The sequence below is a fragment of the Panicum hallii genome, chromosome 5 (genome assembly GCF_002211085.1).
Source record: "Panicum hallii strain FIL2 chromosome 5, PHallii_v3.1, whole genome shotgun sequence".
NCBI lineage: Eukaryota > Viridiplantae > Streptophyta > Magnoliopsida > Poales > Poaceae > Panicum > Panicum hallii.
Window position 1 is genome coordinate 53,241,799 of NC_038046.1, and position 19,868 is coordinate 53,261,666.

At 45.1% G+C, this 19,868-nt stretch overlaps 2 protein-coding genes across 2 annotated transcripts; both read left to right on the forward strand.

The window, feature by feature from the left end:
- Positions 1–5,065: 5,065 nt before the first annotated feature.
- On the forward strand, positions 5,066–7,943 carry LOC112894844. Its single transcript, XM_025962672.1, has 5 exons — positions 5,066–5,250; positions 5,666–6,408; positions 6,521–6,697; positions 6,787–6,878; positions 7,001–7,943. Exons 2-5 carry the CDS (start codon positions 5,695–5,697, stop codon positions 7,725–7,727), a joined length of 1,710 nt encoding a protein of 569 aa, XP_025818457.1. The 5' UTR covers positions 5,066–5,250; positions 5,666–5,694; the 3' UTR covers positions 7,728–7,943.
- A 1,887-nt stretch (positions 7,944–9,830) lies between these two features.
- On the forward strand, positions 9,831–17,977 carry LOC112894985 (deoxynucleoside triphosphate triphosphohydrolase SAMHD1 homolog). The gene is made up of 19 exons (XM_025962840.1): positions 9,831–10,404; positions 11,991–12,028; positions 12,117–12,139; positions 12,549–12,655; positions 12,741–12,792; positions 12,863–12,947; positions 13,356–13,446; positions 13,731–13,769; positions 13,864–13,931; positions 14,035–14,097; positions 14,793–14,848; positions 14,958–15,031; positions 15,534–15,626; positions 15,707–15,808; positions 16,372–16,452; positions 16,551–16,642; positions 16,748–16,763; positions 17,323–17,433; positions 17,510–17,977. The coding sequence occupies exons 1-19, from the start codon at positions 10,225–10,227 to the stop codon at positions 17,612–17,614; spliced, it is 1,476 nt and encodes a 491-aa protein (XP_025818625.1). The 5' UTR covers positions 9,831–10,224; the 3' UTR covers positions 17,615–17,977.
- Positions 17,978–19,868: the final 1,891 nt, after the last annotated feature.

Here is a 19,868-nt window from a genome sequence, read left to right on the forward strand (position 1 = left end):
CAGCAACTCGGTGGGATGATCTACAGAGGCCGGATTTGGCGGGTTGGAGGCGACCTGTGGGGGTCGGCGCAATGGTGATAGGTTACGCATGTCTGTGACCTGATCGGTATGGCAGCGATGGCCCGCTGGCGGCGGCTCTCTGTGGGCGTTGTTCATGGCAGCTGATCTCGCGCTGCAACGCTCAGTTCGGTGTGGCAGCGTTGCCCATGGTGGGGTTGGGGTTGTGGTGCTTTCGAGCGAAGGTCTTGCTCGGTGTCCTACCCTGACCAACATTGGTGACGCCTTTGGCGCCACGAACTCGTTGGAGGCTATGTCGTGAAGCCCTCTCAAAGTTTTTCGGTTGGCGTTGTTGACGGCGTCTGTGGACATAGTTTCTCCTCCTTGGAGGCATCTGTCCGTGTTTAACCGGCTGCCCACCGAAGGATATACCCAAGGTGGTAAGTTTTGGGTGAGGAGACGCCGAGATCAAGAACTCGAAGGTGCAAGGAACACAAGACTTTTAGACAGGTTCGGGCCGTACGGGGCGTAACACCCTACGTCCTGTATGGTGGTTTGTATTCCCTTTGGTGTAGAATGACCTAATGATCTTCTGTTTTGAGAGGGGTCCCTGACATCCCTTATATACCCGAGAGGCCAGAGTTACAAAGATGCCAACCAACCTCCGCTGAGGGATCATACCAGAACATATCTCGAGTAGATCCCCTCCGTGTTGGTTAGCTCTATCTCCTATTTAAACGGGATAAACAAGAGATAAACAAAATGAATAAGAGATAAGACGAACTCAATCTCTTAAACCTCTTTAAACTACGCTACGCGCCCAACCCGGTGGCCCCAGGTCTGACAAGCCCCCGAGCTCTTCGTAGTTGAGTACCGCAGGCTTATCGAGTACTTTCGAAGCAGTCTTCGACTTCTTCCGAAGCTTCGTCTTGAAGTCCATCTTCGAGTACTTGCTTGGCTGCATCGAAGCTATGAGGTGCTCATGCTCCGAACTTTGTTATGGTGTGCGATTTAAAAATCGCACTCCATATGAAGTAGCCCCCGAGCCTTAGGTTGAATCGGAGAATCAGGCTGAGGGTCCCATTTGTCTGTAATCCTACTTATCCTTCAAAAAATTTGAAAAATAAGTAGCCGATGCCACGTATCCCGCAGCCCCCGAGCCTTGAATCCAAATCCCACAAAATTTGGAGATAAGGATCCGAAAGTCGTGGCATGCAGTATTACTCTGAAATTCCAAAAAAAAAACTCTTCGCCTTCTGCATAGTGAAATTAAGCCTCCCGCTGGTTTATTTAACCGCGCGGTGACTTAAGGTTTCTTCTGCACTCTCAGTATTCATATGAGTCGTCTTCGAGTAGTTTTGCGGCGTCCAGCCCCCGAGCTTACGAGCCAGGAGAGCCAAAGGAATCATGTCGAGTAGTGCGCATCACCCAGCCCCCAAGCCTGGGAACTAGCGGAACTGTGATGGCACGCCCTGCTGCCTGGAGGGTTGTTGCCGAAACTTGATCTGAAAAAAGACAATGCATGCATTATGTAGCATAATGCGAAGATACCGAGTAGTACTCAGTAATAATATGAAGGAACCAAAATTTATTCGGTGTAAAAATTTCGTATCTTGCTCTTGCTAGGCCATGTAATTTCCCCGGGCAGTTAGCCTGTTACGTTTAATCACCTGATCCCTGATGGCCGTAGACCATAGCGTAGGGAACTTTGTCGCATGCACGCGTAGAAGCATAGGCTTACAGAAGAGTCGAGGTTTCACGGATTAAGGCGTGTGCTACCCGAGTACTTTAGCAACCGTTAAGAGAAGACAAAGAAGTCGTCATGCGACAAAGAGGATGCGCGGTGCGCATAAAGTAGTCGGCGATGTGTAGCTCTGGAGGGTTTCGTACCCATCGAGAGACATACACGCATAAGTAGTCGGCGAGTGCGTGTGTGGCAACACGCAAAGATCTATAGTTCCATAGGGTGTAGTCCCATGAAGCCTCCAGCACTCAGAACACAACCTTGTGGCGTAGCCTCCGTAGTCAGTGTCCTAAGGCCGTGGCAAAGCCGCCAGCACTCGGTGCATTAAGTCTGTGACAGAGCCTCCAGTACTCGGTGCACCAAAGCTGTGGCTGTCGGTCTAACATCCCAGGAGTAGTCGATCAGGGCGTAGCCTCCGAGGGTTTCATGCCCATCGAGAGGCGTACCCGAAAGGGTAGCCGATTCTGTGGAGAACAAGTCGGAAAAGGTAAAAATCACTTAGCTGGATTCGTGGATGAATATCGACGAAGCCGAGGAGCTCGTTAATGGAGCTGCGACGGTTTGTTGATGAAGCTCGACTAGTCGGAGTCGATTCCGACTAGTTTTCAAGTCGAGACGAGTAGTTGAAGTAATCGTCGGCGAGCTGCCGATCGTCCTCGCGAAGTCGAAGTAGTCGAACCCGTCGCTGCTGCGCGCGGATACTGCGGCACAAGCCGAAGTTGAACCGGGTTGTCGAGGTCGACGGCCACGGTGCATCGACGTTGCAGCGCAAGGCGAAGTCGAGCCGAGTAGTCGAGGTCGATGTAGCCGTTCGCTGAAGGATCCGATCTCGAACTCGATAAATCGATCCACCGATGCACATGCATGAAGGTAGCAATCCGCCACCTGGTGAACTAGAAAGATGCCATCGAGTTCTCCAGCGGATCTTCGACGCGCCCCCTATCTGGCGCGCCAGTTGTCGGTGTTTAACCGGCTGCCTACCGAAGGATATATCCAAGGTGGTAAGTTTTGGGTGAGGAGACGCCGAGATCAAGAACTCGAAGGTGCAAGGAACACAAGACTTTTAGACAGGTTCGGGCCGCACGGGGCGTAACACCCTACGTCCTGTATGGTGGTTTGTATTTCTTTTGGTGTAGAATGACCTAATGATCTTCTGTTTTGAGTGGGGTCCCTGACCTCCCTTATATACCCGAGAGGCCAGAGTTACAAAGATGCCAACCAACCTCCGCTGAGGGATTATATCAGAACATATCTCGAGTAGATCCTCTCCGTGTTGGTTAGCTCTATCTCCTATTTAAACGGATAAATAAGAGATAAACAAAATGAATAAGAGATAAAACGAACTCAATCTCTTAAACCTCTTTAAACTACGCTACGCGCCCAGCCCGGTGGCCCCGGGTCTGACAGCATCGTCATGGAGAACACCCCATTTCGCTGTGGTTGTTTCGTGTTTATTGGCATGCCGATGCAGTGTTGGTTTTGCTGGCAGTTTTAGTCATGGTTGTTGTGTGGTCACCTTTGTTGTCTTCTTTGGTGGTGGTGGTTGTTGTTTTTGGGTGTGTGTTGTTTTTGTATTTTCCCCTTCTCTACCAGCGTTGTTCAAAAAAGAACTAGTTTAGATCATTGAAGTTAGATTTAGCAGAAAAATTCAGGGAGTCCAGGTTCAGGAGAGAAAGCACAGATGTTTTTCCCCATCTTTATCTGAATAAAAGCATATATGCGAGATTTTTCATCCGGATCAATTAGAGAGTACAAAAAGGGAAAACCTAGGTTCTTTATTTTTTCAGTTAATTCAATATATGCCAACATACGGCCTTGCAATTGAGAAAATTGAATTTTTGCCATCACAAACGTTGGGCTTCGCAAATTTGGCACTTAAAACATTGACAACTTGATTTTCCTACCCTTATCCCTTATTTCCTGTTTTTTAATTCCTTCTCTATTTCCCAGGCCATCATATGGACGAAAATGCCCTTGTCGTATCCGCTCAGCAGCTGCATCCTTGTTGTTCGGTCTTGGCAGTACGAGGCTTGACAGCCCGCCTCTCCTGGCACCGTCACGCACCTCTCCCCTCGCCGTCGCGCATGTATCCCCACGTCGCGGCCGCTGCTTACCTCTCCACCTGCCGGTCTGTCTCCCGGGTGCGGCGGTGATGCGTGCATGGAGGCATCGCCACATGCGGCAGAGCACCTGCCGGAGACGTCCCCCAGGGAGGCACTCGACGTGGAGGAGCCGTGTCCCCGATGAGCACCTGCTGGTCTGTCTCCCGGGTGCGGCGGCGACCGGCGATGGGGAGCTCCTGTGCAGGTGCTGTTGTAGTTGGAGAGAAAGTGAATTGAGGTGCTTGTGCAGGTGCCGAAGAGTAGCAGTGCTGAAGAAGCCCAGTGAATTCATATTAGAAAATATTGACAATGGAATTTTGAGGATTGTTGCCATTTTGCTACAATGCAAGTGGAAAAGTACAGGATAACCAAGGGCATTTTCGTCCATTTGGGTGCTTGGAAAATGGAGAAGGAATTAGAAAACAGGAAATAAGGGATACGGGTAGGAAAATCAAGTTGTCAATGTTTTAAGTGGTAAATTTGCGAAGCCAATGTTTATGATGACACATTTGCAAAGCTAATGTTTATGATGGTAAATTTGCGAAGCCCGACGTTTGTCATGGCAAAAATCCAATTTTCTCCACACATGTTTGTATGTCAGATGAGATGAGGGCCTTCCTATAGCTGCAGAAGTTTCCACACCCATCATACGCGAGAATAACCCGCATCCTATGACCCGCCGCTAATCACGACTTCCTTCTCTATGACTCATGTTTGTCTTGTCTCTTTCACCGATTGCAGTTTTTTTTTTCTTGATAAGGACCGATTGCAGTTTCTTAGCTATCTTTTTCCATCTCGCTATGAGAGTTCCTCCCTACCTGTATTTCGTAATTATTGCTTAGGTTTGCATTACAATTTCTGAACCAAAAGGCATATCGTTTATGAGTCTTTTTTTTCAAAAAAAAATATTCAAGGATACTTGTGTCTGACGTGGCTCGCTACAGAGCTAAATCTGTATGACGTGGCCTGGGCAGCCTCGTCATTTCGCAGCGGTAAATGGCAGGCGGCGGCGGGGCGGCGCACCCTACGGCCCTACCCAACCAGCCCCGTTTCTGGGCCGCTCCTCCACTCGACCCCAGTCGACCGTTGGGCTCGCCAACGTTCCAAATGTCACGTGATCTCCCCTCTCCCTTTCCCACCTCCTCTTCTCTCACCTCGCGCTCCTCCCCCCCCCCCCCCCCTCCTCGTAGATTACCGTTGGGGCGAGTGCGGCGCAGCCAAACCCAGCTGCTAAACCCGCGACAAGGACAAACAGCTCAGAGTTGCCTCGCCTCGTCCAGCTTGATCGCACTCGACGACCACACCACTCGCTCGCGCCGCCGGGGATTGTTCTTGGAGATCGATCGGCCGATTTGGTTTCCGTCGGCATCGGGAGGGCGCTCCCTTCTTGTCTTGCCCACGCCGCAGGTAAGTTCAATCTCTCCTCGCTGTTTTCGGATCGCTTCTCAGTTCCGTCGGAACGATCCTTGCGGTTTGTCTTTCGTTGCCTTGCCTGGGTTCTTCTTGATGCCAAAGGTTGATTCTGTTGGAAGTTTCCTCGAGACGAATCCTCGCGATTCTAGTTCTTTCGGTGCGAAATTGGCTCCGGTTCGATCGGGCAATTCCGTTCGATTTCGTTTTGTTTCGTTTCATCAACGATACGTCGATACCTCGAACTGAATTTCTTGCTCTTGTTTGGGGGAAGAAAAAAAAGCCCTGTTCGATTTCACCAAGAACAGCGTTTGCGAGGGGAATTCATTCTGTAATCGCCTGAAACTAGATGTGCTGTAGTTCTAATTCCTCTCTTGAGTTCTGATTAATCGATCTCCACTGCCAAGTTAAGGTTTCCGGCCGCGGATCAAAAGTTCAAACATGACGACGCTGTCGTCCGGCGTCCTCCTCAAGCTCCTGGACGGCATGAAGACCGGCGCCTCCAAGCCCGTGGGCGAGCACCGGACGGCGGTGCTGCAGGTGACGGACATCGTGCCGGCGGAGCTGGACGAGAAGGACCTGTTCCCCAAGCACGGCAAGTTCTACGTCAAGGTCTCCGACGCCTCGCACTCCATCTATGCCACGCTCCCGCTGGCGCAGGCCGACCTCGTCCTCTCCAACAAGCTCCACCTCGGCCAGTTCGTCCACGTCGACCGCCTCGACCCGGCCTCCCCCGTCCCCGTCATCGTCGGCGCCAAGCCGCTCCCGGGCCGCCACCCGCTCGTCGTCGGCACGCCGGACCCCGGCGCCAAAGCCAAGCCCGCCGCGCCGCGCAGGGGGTCCTGGGGCCCCGAGCAGAACGCCAGCATCAAGCCCACCACGCTCAACTTCGACGCCGAGAAGACGCCGGTCAAGGAGCGGCCGGCCTTGTCCGCGGCGACTCCTGTCAGGGAGCGTGTGGGCGCGGCGACTCCTGTCAGGGAGCGCGGGGTCGCCGCCACGCCTGCTAGGGAGCGCGTCACGGCTTCGCCGTCCCTGAGCTCTGCATCGGTGAGGAAGAGCAGCAGCGTGGTGCCAAGACTGCTGACCAGGAGCAAGAGCTTCGTCGCAGACAGGGACCAGCATCCCAAGATCCCCAAGAGCCCATTCCCCACGGTACGGTCAATCTCAACTGAAAATATTGGGGGGCAAATTGCGCCCTTGATTACTTTTGGACGCGCAATTCAATCTTGATTTCTGACAGTGAGCTGCAATGTGCATTGCGCAGGAGAAGAGCTCCGTGAGCTGCACAACCTCGCGGGCGACGAGGAGAGTGGCGAAGGTGGAAGAGCCCTCCTCGCCTCCTTCCGATGATGAGCTCCGCAGCTCGGCGACGTCCTCCAAGAAGCGACCGTCGACGGCTGCTCGCGTGCCGGTGCCAGGGAAGCTCAGTTTACTTGGGAAGGTACGATCGGATCGAGCAGCAAAGTAGCACATCATGGCCATGAAATCGAGTCATGTTTGTCTGAATTGGTTGCTTTCCGCTGTATTCAGGACGCCATTGAGCAGAGGGAGCAGGCGCAGAAGGCCGCTCTCGAGGCGCTGCGCAATGCCTCTGCCACCGACAACGTAGTCAGGATCTACAAGTACGTGTGATTTCTCATGGCGATCTGGTAGTGATTGCGCGTGTACAATGCAGTGCTGGATGAGTTTGGTGGCCAAAGCTTGATCTGACGATACCCTTTGCTGTTGCTGAACAACATTGCAGGATCTTCTCTGAGCTGAGCAAGACGGCGAGACCGGACACGCCGGCCTCCTGCTTCGACAGCTTTCTCAGCTTCCACCAGGAGGCCGTGCAGGCCGTCACCGACATCGAGGCGATCCAGGCGGCCACCTCGATGGCCGCGGCCGTGGCGAGCGACGAGCTGCCCGAGGATGCGCCGCCGGTCCTGCAGGAGATAGCCCAGAACAGTGCGGTCGTGCGGCGGAGAGGCATAGGCGGCGGTGGCGGCGTGTCCAAGTCCGTGTCGTTCGCGCCCGGCACGTTGGACCCGAGGCAGGATGACGGCGGCGGCAAGACCGGCCGAAGCTCGAGTGCCAGCAGAAAGTGCCTCTCCATGGACAAGATCGGCGAGGACGGCGGCGACGAGAAGAGATCGTCGTCTTCTTCTGCTCCTCCCTCTGCCACCACCACTGCCCACTCTGCTCTGGGCTCCTCGCTGAAGCTGGCGAAGCAGATACAGGCCGAGGCGGGGAGCTGGTTCATGGAGTTCTTGGAGGCCGCACTGGAGACCGGGCTCAAGAAGAGCAAGGCGTCGGCGACGGGGGACGGGCGGAAGCAGAACAGCTGCTGCTGCCCGCAGTCGCTGATGCTGCGGGTGATCAACTGGGTGGAGATGGAGCAAAGCGGCGGCGACAGCAGCGGCAGGAGGCCCGCCCACCCCAGGGCGGCCGCCATTGCACGGAAGCTCAGAATAAAGGCAAAGAACCCTTGATGCCCTGCTAACTAGTAATCAGTGTTGCTCTGATTCTTCTAGAACGGTAGCTGCTTGTGCTAGAAACTGTAGAAGGCAGCTGCCTCCATTTTTTAGGATTGTTTCAAGTGTTCTTGAAGTAGGATGACCAGCTCTCAGCCGCAGAAACAAACGCCTACTCCTGCAGCAGGTGGCCAGGGGTTGTATTCAAAGTACAGTATTGATTGTGCGTTCATTTATTATTCATTCTTATTGCTTAAGTCAGTGTCTATATTGCCATATTATCAAAACATCTCCTTTAGAGCAGTTCCAAACAAAAACTATGCAGTAGTATCTATAATATGCGCTAGATATCACTTAAGAAACTATATTTATAGTTCCTAATGCTAATGCGTAATTTATAGTTCCCAATGCGTAATTTGTAATTGTGGTTATAAAATAAATTCCTCCAATGACCTTTGTTCTCTCTACCAATTCTTTTCCTTCCCACTTTTTAATTTTATCTTGATATCTGCGATATCCATCGCAATGGGTATCGTGTAGTTTCTTAGACTTCGATTTTTTGCAAAAAAATATTTCTTACATAAGATCCACTTTCTTGGCCTTTTCCTCTCCTCATTTTTAATTACATTACTAAATTAGCAAAACATTCTACATGGCATCATATTAGATGATATGGAAACCATCCTAGTCAATGTATTGGAATTTCCTTAAAAACTCATAATATCTTGGTGTGGATTTCTGTTAAACTTACTCTCTTTTCTCCACCTATTATATTTGTTCTCCATTTATTACGAAGACACCAGCTCACTCCCAATGCACTTGTATTCTCTAGCGTATTGGTTTACGTGTTGATATTGGATCCCACATGAGATCCAGTTTCTTTCTCTCTCTTATTTATTTATTATAGTGCCACGTAAGCCAAAAGTTCTATAACAGTATAAGTAATACAATGTACCTCTGTTGCAAACAGACCTTGCAATGTGGTGGTCCTTGTGCAATAAACTTTCGGTCGGCCACAAAATCTTATTGTGTCCTTATATCTGCCGAATGAAATTTTGATTAAAAGTCTGCTAAATGGTCTTTGTTCACTGCACATCTTTTCAACATCGGTCTTTTCCTATCCAAATCAACAGCCGCCTCTAGTTGTTTACACTGCTGCACTCCTTTTACATGCTACCACACATTGCATACGTACTCGTTTCTCCTTAGCACCATCTTCTTTGTCGTCTTCCATGAGCGCCCCCATCCCGTTTCCTCTCCTCCGTTTCAATAGCCATCCACCCACCTCTGCGTGAACAACTCTCAGTGTTTATCGGACCCACTAATCCTGCACAACCTGCCCTCCACCGTCATTGTGTTCACCCCCAAACCATGATTTTCTTGACGATCACTATGCATTTGAAAAAAAAAACCCTATGGATTCCTAGATTCCTAACCCAAACCTGGACGAACTCGTTGGAGCTAGAACCTTCGCTATAGAAGATTAGCAGATTTCAAAGAAAACCATTGTGCGAATCAATCTCCGATCATCCTAAGATCTTTGAGAGATTTTGCTCGCGGAATCTGTCGGTGGATAAATAAGATCGTGCGCTCTTTCGATTCTCAAACAAAAGGGAAGATGTTGCTACCTCTGTGCCGTTCCTCCGGTGAGCTCGCCTGACGGAAGATACGTTTGGAAACAGGACCACCACAGGTTCTGCCCAGCCGTCCAGGTCAGCCATCACCCGCCACCTCAGCGAGCACGCCTGGCCTTAATGCCGCCAGGTGAGCAGCACACGTGGCCCTGTACGCCAGCTGTAAGACGATGTGGCAAAACTTTGCGTTTAAATGAAGGAAAACAGTGGGTCCCACAGACAGGATTGTGGAACGGAATATACTTCCCCCAATGTAGCCCCCCTCCTCCCTCCTCGCGGTTCGGTTCCCCCACTTCCCCTTCCATACCTACAGCACGGCAGCTCACGTCACTGACTGCCAGGTGGCCCGCGAGAACCTTGGACCCACATGGCATCCCGATTCCGGGAAACAAGCGAGTCGCACGACTACCGGAGCCCTTTTGTCACGGCACGTCCCGGCGGCGAGGCGAGGCGGAGGAGCGAAGCAACCGAAGGGAATGCCCGTGCCCGGCCCCACGCGCCGCCGCCTAATCAAAACGGAAATTAGTAAATCCCGTTTAATCGAGCTTCTGTAACCTCCAGAATCGATCTGAAGTTCTTCATTCCGTCCCGCGCCGAGGATCACGAACAGCATGGAGTAACCGCCCCCCATGGGCCAGCTTCCGTTCCGTTAAATCCGAAACCCTCTCGCTACGCGGCCGGCCTCACCCTTTTCATGTCCTCCCCGCTTCCTCGCCCGTTCCAGCTTTCCATCCCCCCACACCCACCTCCGAAAAGCGCAAGCCCCACCCGCTCGCTCGCCCGCAACGCGCCCCACGCAGCACGAGCGCGCGCGCGCGCTCCGAACCTTCGGGAACCCCGGAGGCGGCGGCGGGAGAGGAGAACCGAGCAACCGCGGCGACATGGGCGAGTACTGCGCCTCCCCGGAGGGGGACTCCGCGCTGGCGGCGGCGGCGGCGTCCCTGACGTTTCCCTCTCCCTCCCCTGCGGCGGCGGTTGCCAGGCCGCGGTACGGGAGCTGCGACCGCCGGTACGTGAAGCAGGTGTTCGACAACCTGCACGGGAGCATCTCGCTCGACCCGGTGCGTCTCCGCTGCCTCCTTCCTTCCCCGCCCCGCCTCTCCTGACTCGTTGCTCGCCGCGGATTGATTGATGATCCTTGCTTCGCCCTTGCTGTTCGGGTGTGGTGGAAATCGGTGGATGATGCGTTCGTTGCTGTTATCTGTCGGTTCGGTTGCGTATTGCGTTGCCCCCACAATCCGCATTCCTTGTTATTTGGTGGTCGCCGTGCAGGATTGTGCGAAGCTTTCGTTATGCGTCTGTTATGTTTGATTCTACTTTTTCTACTGCCTGCCGATGCCGTTATTTTGGTCGTGTGAAAGCAATAATCTGCCACTCTGGAAGGGTTTGCTCCGCTCCTTCGATTTATCGTGCCAACTGCCCTCATACAATCGAACAGAGAAGCTTCCCATCTCCACATGTGTTTCTAGTAGTTACCCATGTGCCAATTTATTTTTAAGGTTTTATTTAGTATTTGGGCCTGTTGGTAGTGTTGCATGTTGTGATGATGTTGGTGTGGCGCATGGATTCTCATTGCATGATTAACTGTGCATGTGGCGTCTTGTTCCTTTTTCCAAATAATAAATTCAACGGGGTAACGTCTTACGCCCATGCTGAAACTGCGCGTTACATGCCTATTTTAATCTAGGAGTAACTGAAGAATAATACTCCACTAAGGCTACCTTGACAGCGAGAGGTATTATTTTTGTTGACTTATTGGGTCATAAGTAAGTCTCAGGCGGCTAGTTTAATTGTGCTTTGACTGTTACATACTTACATGTGACTTAGTAATGGCTTGTTATGGGAGGATCTGACATGAGGTGTTGTATGGGCAATTAAAATTCGAGACAGTGTTGGCATTTCAATTCTCTATTTTTGGGTGGGTAGGCAGTTTCATCTATGCACTAACTAGTATTGATTCCACTGTGGTGAAGACTGAAGAGCAACCGTAGGTGTACATGGAAAGTCTATTTTGACCCCCCTTTTTATGTGGTTCATAGCTACTGTACATCGTTGCATTTATGCTTGGAGCATTTTACTTTCTATTGTAGATAGCCACTTCATATTCCAACTCTTAATTTCAGTGTTTTTAATAGTCATGCACCCAATGTTCTCTAAACAGCGTTACTGCATTAGCACTGGGACCATTTCCAGTAATAAGTAAAAACTATGATGATTCATATGTCTTATTCATCTTTTAGGAAATTTGCCTTTGCAGACTTCACCATTGTTTCTGTTATATAGTCGCTAGGGCTGTTCAAAAACAGGTTGGCATTAATTGTCCAACTAATACTAGATGAGCATCCTGCATGCATGCTACTAAAGTTTGCATTCATGCATTTGTTTGTAACCAGTTTGACCCGGATTGCATACCCCTAATAGTCATGCCTGGTACCCATGTTTTCACATTTCTGGCAAATTGATTTACCATTTTAAGGTTTAATGATTTGCATTTGTATTAAGGCTACCTTGGGTTTGATGTGTTAAACTGACGTCTGACATATAATTGTATCCTCTAACTTGTTATAGCATTATTCAAGTAATTTCTACTGCTCAAAACATCCTTGTATATGAAATAATAATAATTATTACAACCTCTGCTTTGCAGCTTGCTCTGCAGTTTGTGGACACCGAAGAGTTTCAGAGGTGAGTATGGTTTTCCTTAATTACTTCCGCTGATTTATCTGTTTGATGGCCTGATCATTATTTGGTTTTGATGCATCGTGACATTTAGGTTGCGGGACCTAAAACAACTTGGTGAGTTCAGTCGCTCTCTTGCTCCCTGAAATCTTGGTAGTTACTTGATAGAAATTTTGAAAACAAATGGAGTTCCATTGTCTGTTATTTGTTGTTTGTCATCCTTGTGAAGATATATTTGGATTTTACTAGACAAAACTGGGTTTTCATAATGTTTAGTGCTGTACATGATAACTATATGTCCAACAACTTTCATATCTGTTGCAAGTTTAGCCATGCTAGGCATAGTTGACTGTTTACATTTGTGCAATGCCTTGCTCTGTTTTATCATTTGCACGGACATTGAGATGTTTTAAGAACACATCTGAGAGCTCTTTCTTTATTTGTGAAATCCAGTTTAGGTCTACTTTACATTATCATTTGTACTTAGATTAGATGTTTACATAACATGCTTTCAATAATTTATCAGGTCTTACATATCTGGTCTATCCTGGAGCTGTTCACACACGCTTTGAACATTCATTAGGAGTTTATTCATTAGCTGGGAAGGCAATGAACAATCTTAAAATGTATCAGGTGTGTACAATAACAATTTCAAATTGATTGAAATGCTGCAGTTTTATAGCTGAATAATTAAGGGGGTACTGTTTTCTTTTGACAGGGAGAAGAGCTTGGTATTGATCGTATTGACATGCAAACTGTGAAGCTTGCAGGTTGGTGCACTCACCTGTGTCTCCATTAATTATTGAATATCTTTATGATCTTTGTCATAATCTTATTCAGGCCTCTTGCATGATATTGGACATGGCCCCTTCAGTCATTTGTTTGAGCATGAGTTTCTTCCTCGTGTTGATCCTGGCTCCACCTGGTGATTCTCTTTCAGCATTTGGCACGTTTCATATATGCTTTTAATTATTTTCAAATTTTCTACTTTCACTGTCCTTTAGTTATGGTTAGATACTTAGATTCCATGGCTCGAAAGACAGGGCCTAAGGTTACTCTACTGGCATAGCTGTTTCATGTGTATGCATGTATATATTCCCTTATCTGGTGGCCGTCTTTGTAGTGAATTTTGTTTTGATGCTACTTTAATTGTTATGCATTATGCCTTTTGACCTCCTGATATTAGTTTCCCTTGCTCATCGTGCATGCTTGTTGGCATGATGATATAGTGTGGCCATTCCACCATTTATGTAGACATGCATGTTGCAATGTTAAATCTACCTGGGACTCTGGTTGGTCTCTTAATTACTTCTTTACGCTTTTTTTTTTTCAGGTCCCACGAAAATATGTCAGTGCTGCTGTTGGACAGTATTGTTGACAAACATGCAATAGATATAGAAGATGATTATCTGAAAATGGTCAAGGTAAGCTTCTTCTTTCTTTCAGCCATTGTGCGGTGCACACTAATTACCACCACTTAGGAAATTCTCCTTTTTCTTCATTAACATAGGATGTTTGAAGTCTCTCAGCATGTCAATATTGATGAATTCAGTTTAACATGTTATGTGACCTATCTGTTCTCTTTATATATGGAGTAAGCAGGGGATTACATGAAAAAAGTAAAATCAGTGCATACAGCTTGTTTACTGATCACAATGTGCATGTAGAAGCTACCAACCAACAATGTTAATTCTGAAATGTTTTGCAGGAGATGATAATTGCCAGCTCTAAGTCTGCCACCACAAAAGTATGTATCTTGTTCTCTGTTACCAGCTTAATTATCTATCCATGTTGGAAATGCATTGCTTACTTTGTATGAATTTTGAAACCTATTTCTTCAGAGTGCAAAGGATAAACATTTTCTTTATGACATTGTTGCTAATGGGCGCAATGGTATAGATGTTGACAAGTAAGGGCCAACTTTCTATTGAACTCATGACATTTCCTACTATACGCCTGCATTGGTTTATGCTATCATTTGGTTATGTTATAAGACAAGAGTAACTGCGCAGGTTCGACTACATTGACCGTGATTGCAGAGCATGTGGTCTTGGATCTAATTTCCAGTACTGGAGGTACATTTCGTTTCTGTTGTTCTACCTGTGCTAAATTCCTGTTTTCGGCCCTGCTTGTTGAGAATATGAATTTATATAACCAAGCTTTGTACAATATTTCACCTCCATGTAATCTAGGGTGCTTCTTTTTATATTCCCATTAAGGTGCTTATTTTTTCCTTAAATTTTATATGATCAAATTTCCCCATGACAATTGCAGCATTCTTTTCAGGTGACTTCATTTATTATAGGTTAAAATGACTATATAAATAAAGTACTATGATTATATGAATGAATGAGCATAGCAGTCAAACTGAAAACATGTTAGAAAATAGGTTTCCTTTTCTTGCTTTGCCATGATTCTTTCCATGTCTGTTCCCTTTGACATTCCACTGAGCAACACTTGAAGTGTATGCCACTTGTATCTGCACAGAGAAATGAATCTTGATTAGTTTCTCCATTGATAATTTTATAGCTTGGGTTAGTCGTACACTACAATTCAGACGAGCCCTTGGTAACTTTTATTGTCAAGTATACTTGTCTTGCAAGCGTCGTATTAGTCTTGGTTAATAATTTAAGAAACTTACAGGTGTTTAGATATATGACACGTCCCTACAGGTGTTTGTAGGGAAAACCTCGTATTGACCTTTTGTTTACTGCTTTTGTACTGCAAGTCATCGTTGCATCTTGCAAATTATATTGCCTTTTCCATGCAGGTTGATGGAGGGCATGCGAGTGATGGGTGACGAAATTTGCTACCCTGCCAAAGATTGTAGGTGTTTTATATATAGTCCTCACCTGCTTAAATTTGATCTGGTCTATTTTTCCATTATATTAAGACATCAAAATGTGACTTTTCATATCTCCACTGGGAATTATAGACTTGAGCATCCATAAATTGTTTTCAACACGTGCTGATCTGCACCGGACTGTCTACACCCACGCCAAAGTAAAGGTATGGATGATTATATTGCATTACCTATTGTTTGTTTCGACGTAGCTTTGTTTTATTTACTATGAAATATATAAAAAAACATGTTTACATCATCTTGCAACACCAAGGTAAAAAACTATGAATTAGTCCAGCATGGAGACAATATTTCTGTGACTTCTAAATCAATCAGGATTCAGGTAAGGTCCTGACTGGATTTCCTGTTACCACTGTTACATGATTGATTCAAAGGTTTTCTTTCGATTCTTACAGTGAGGCCCATATAGTGTTATATCATAAAAGGTGATAGATGAAGCCTAGTAGAGTCTTTTGATTGGCCTTCCGTTGAGCTTTAAGTAAACGAGTGACGAGTCTCATGTTTCCAAAAGTTAAATTTGTCGTTTTGTAGACATTTTAGTTGCTGGTGCCTTTTAAGTTATTACACTTATTAATTTTTTTTATGCATCAGAGTTTACATTCTTGTTATGGTATATTCTGGTTCATTCTCTAACAGTACTAACTTTAGGCTGTTGAACTCATGCTCGTGGACGCACTCATCGCGGCTAATGATTACTTGGGAATATCATTGCACGCAAATGATCCAGAAGATTTTTGGAAGGTTTGGTGCCAGTAATTGTTACTTTATTGTGTTCATAGTTGTTTTCCAGTATATCCATATTACTTCGCCTGAAATTCCAGTTGGATGACACAATCATTAAAAGCATTGAAACTGCCCCCAATAATGAACTGAAGAAAGCGAAAGAAATCATTCAACGTATTCGCCGAAGAGAACTCTACAAGGTAGTATGATTTTTGTCAATGTACTGCTTCTATATAAGTGCTATTTGTCATGTCATTTGTCACGTGGTTGCATTTGTACTTTAGGAGAACCTGTTTCTTTTACACATTCAGTTGTGTCTATGTCCATGGAATTAATTTGAATTAATGAACTCTGCTCAATCTTATACGTTGAAATCCTGCATACTTTATATCACAGCTTTGTTAGAGAGTTTTATGTTGTAAATATGGTAATTCTGGCCTGTTTCATCAAATCATTGCTGCTATAAAGTATACTCAAAGACGTAAGGTTGTTTTCATTTTGGGAGATCTGAATGATAATGCCTACATGAAGAAATATACAGCTACTGTAACCTGTCTATGCATCATGTAGACTGCTGTAGTATAGCAATTCTGCTCTTTACTAGATAGGTTATTGACATTTTTGCTTGAGTGATTTTGAGAACTACTTTTCTGTTGAATAATTGCATAATATGTAGCATCAGTGCTGTACTGATGTACTTATTACTTAAGCTAAGCTTCCTGTTTGTAGAAGTATTAAGTTATTCTATTTTGTTGAGTTGCAGTTTTGCAATCAGTATTCAGTTCCAAAGGACAAACTGGAGCATTTCAAAAATATAACTTCACAGGACATAGTTTGTTCACAGGTCTGCATCTACTTTTGCTCGTTATTAAGTTGGCTGCAGTAACTGACCTCTGAAGAATCCACACTTCCATTTTCTAATGTTGATGCTACTGTCTTTAGAAATCTTCTGGGGTGCTGCTGAAGGAAGAGGACGTTGCTGTCAGCAATGTTAAGATTGATCTTACTCGTGGAAGAGATAACCCTCTTGAAAGGTTTTTGATATTTGAATGCTACTTAGTTTCTTTTATTGATTTAATAGGACATATCAAACTTCTGACCCGTTACTTTCCTTGGTGTGCATAACAACCATTCTCCAGCATCAAGTTCTTTAAGGTAAATAGCTTGCTTTTGGATAAACTCTTCATGTCTTTGATTGGTAGAGCTGTTAATTTAATAACTACTATGTTCTTGCAAAATCATGAATATATGCCACCTTCCATCCTTTATTATTTGTTTTTTCTGTAAATCTCAAATACTAGTCAGCGATTGTTATTTGATGGAATCAAGTCTCACTACTCACCCTTTTTTGGCTACTACCTCCTTTTTTAAAATATATGCTGTTCTAAACGTCATCTATTTAAAAATGGAGTACTATTTTGTAGCTGCTGACAGAATATAGTGTATTAAGCCATTGGGTATATATACATATAAAGTCGTGAGCACAATACATTTTTACTATGGTCGCATATTTTCTGTAAAGGCTGAAGCATAGCTCTCGGATGTTGAAAGTGAACCAGGTTGAGGCGTAAGATCTATGCCTGTTTTTTGTATTGTCTTAGCTACACGATTCATAACTATAAATGACACATGATACATGCCCTGTAGGAATGCTCTGAATTAAGATATCTCCTAGTTTCCCATTTGTCTTGAGCAGAATTTTTTGTTGCACCAGGATTTTGGATGCGATGAGAAGTTCCCCATCACAGATGACCGGGTCAGCCACTTGCTACCTGCCTACAATGAAGATAGAATTGTGAGGGTCTATGCTAAGAAGCCTGAGCTGGTCAGTGAACATTCATTCATTTGGTTCCAACCAATTACAACCAGTTTCATGATGTTGGCGAACACGTTGGTTACAGGTGGAAGCGGTGTCAGAAGCCTTTGAGAACCTCCAACTGAGAATGTATGGCGAGAAGACTCAAGTGCACGAGACACCCAAGAAGAAGCGGATGAGATCCCTTTAGCAAGTTGGATTTTTCAAATATCAGTCTTTAGATAGTATACGACACAAGAATATAGCTTTGACAAACGAGAAGAAAGTAACCTCTATAGCTAAAACATCCCACTATTCACAGGTTTTAGATGGTAGTCTGCACTGGGAAGGTGTGGATATTTTGTACAGGTGACATGCATACAGGCAGAACCTTTGTCTGAAGTGCTACCTTATGCTGGCACAGGATGGGTAGCTAGCCTAACACTGAATGCTATGCGGCTCTTCCTTTTTAAGCTTACTCCATGGTGAATTGTTGATCGAATTCGTTAAGACTTGGAAGAGCTGGCAGTGTACAGCCATCGCAAAATGGGAAACACTACCATATTATTGTTTAGGCCCTGTTTGCATATGAAGTTTTCCGAAGTTATATAAAAATGGAATGTTTAGCATTGGAAAACTATGAGGTGTTTGGAAGCAATATGAATCTTGCAGTTTTGAAAACCATAGTATTGTTAAATCTGCAGCAGTTTTCAGTTTTGGCAGACTTGGGGTGGGGATCGGTTCTCTTTGTTGCTTCTCGTCTTCCTTCCTTGCTTTGCGCACCTGCCTGCCAGCTTCTCAGGTAGCAGCATTTTTGTGTATTCGGAACTTGAAATGCCTGTCTCAAAAGCCCATCCCCTTTGATTAGATACATTCTCGGGTTCAGGTCCATTATGGCATCTGTCAATATCGGTTTTTGGTCTGTTCGTACAGGAAGAGTTGACGGGCGTGTTTGTTCATGGCCGAAAAATACCACGCCACCCGGTAGGTCACAATTTTTAAGCGGTTATTTGGTTCTTAATCACATGTGGCTTGTCATATTTTTAGCCCACTTACCATATACTTATTCCTTTTCTAAACCATGCCTTAGATACAATTTGACTAAAAGGTGTTACAGTATTTGCCTATTTAGCTATCATTCAAGCACGCCTGGTCTATCATGCGGACAAACAGTTCAGCAGATGCGGTTAGATAGGGACACTACGCGCGGCCCTCCCATAATAAAACCAAAGTAAAATAAACGAGATCCGTCCTTATTGGTTTCGTTGGATAAACCCAACCCAAACCATATAAACATAGGTTATAAAGAATCTTATGAAAAGATAGAAGAAGTGTGCTTTTTCATTCAGATGAAACTTGGTACATAGTGGCCTATACCTTGGAAATGAAATAAATCCCACTATGAGCAAATTGTTTCATAAAAAAATAAATTGTGCATTATATTATTGTTTCATTTATCAACCAAAACATCTTTAGAAGATGTAGAACTTTTAGAAAACCGCGAGATAAACCCCCAATAGAAATGACCTAATTACTCATGTTAGTAGTGTTTAAAAATTGTAATATATGGTTGGTCCTCTAGATCTTAAATAAATGTGCATGTGGTAGAATCAGAAAAGTAGCGTCAATTAATTATTTGATTGGCGTCATGCATTTGTCTGTATTGTATTTTCTATTGATGCTTGTGTTACTTTTATTAGATGTGCCCACTTCACTGCTTCGGAAACTAAAAGTACTTATTTTGAGATGGAGAGAATACTCATTAGCAATTATTCTATCTCTTTTAAAGGTGGAGGGAATACTCATATAAGCAAAAGTTAGATTTAGACATATTTAGCAGCTAAGGTATATTGATGGGAAAAAAAGTATTATACTCCTCATTTCCAAAATAAGTGTACTGTTAGCTATATCTTACATAAATCTATTCTAAATTTAATCAAATTTATAAAAAAATGTACCACGTCCATTATGAAATATATTTTTGTAATATACCTATTTAGCATTATAATGTTAATACTCTTCTCCATAAATATAGTTAAACTTCAAAATAGATTGACTTGGAATAAAATTAGAAGTGCACTTATTTTGGGGCGAAGCAAGTAGATATCTTGGGATTTAAAAGCAGCCAATTAAGAAAATATTATAGATATTTTGGGCAATTAAAGCGGGTAAAATACTGCATCTTATTTTGAAAAGCATAGTATATACAATCACATACCCAATAAAAGCAGATACACCTACTCTTTTGATCATCTTCGATAGACTTCGATGGACTGACTAGTAGATGTTGAGATTGATGAAATCACTATAGCCGTCTCACTTAGTCGATGATTTAAATCTAGATGGTCAAATCGAATTTTGACTAGAACTTTCATATGCTTATTTTGAATTTTTTACTAGAATGGTTTTGGAATTGCAACAAGTTAAAGAGGAATAAATATCTCTAAATTCTGTTAGACCGGCAA

Coding starts and splice junctions, on each gene's coding strand:
- LOC112894844 (XM_025962672.1), top strand. CDS start 5,695: ATGACGACGCTGTCGTCCGGCGTCCTCCTCAAGCTCCTGGACGGCATG. Junction 6,409..6,520: donor CCAAGAGCCCATTCCCCACG/GTACGGTCAATC, acceptor TGCATTGCGCAG/GAGAAGAGCTCCGTGAGCTG. Junction 6,879..7,000: donor AACGTAGTCAGGATCTACAA/GTACGTGTGATT, acceptor ACAACATTGCAG/GATCTTCTCTGAGCTGAGCA.
- LOC112894985 (XM_025962840.1), top strand. CDS start 10,225: ATGGGCGAGTACTGCGCCTCCCCGGAGGGGGACTCCGCGCTGGCGGCG. Junction 12,140..12,548: donor GCGGGACCTAAAACAACTTG/GTGAGTTCAGTC, acceptor ATAATTTATCAG/GTCTTACATATCTGGTCTAT. Junction 14,849..14,957: donor TTGCTACCCTGCCAAAGATT/GTAGGTGTTTTA, acceptor TGGGAATTATAG/ACTTGAGCATCCATAAATTG.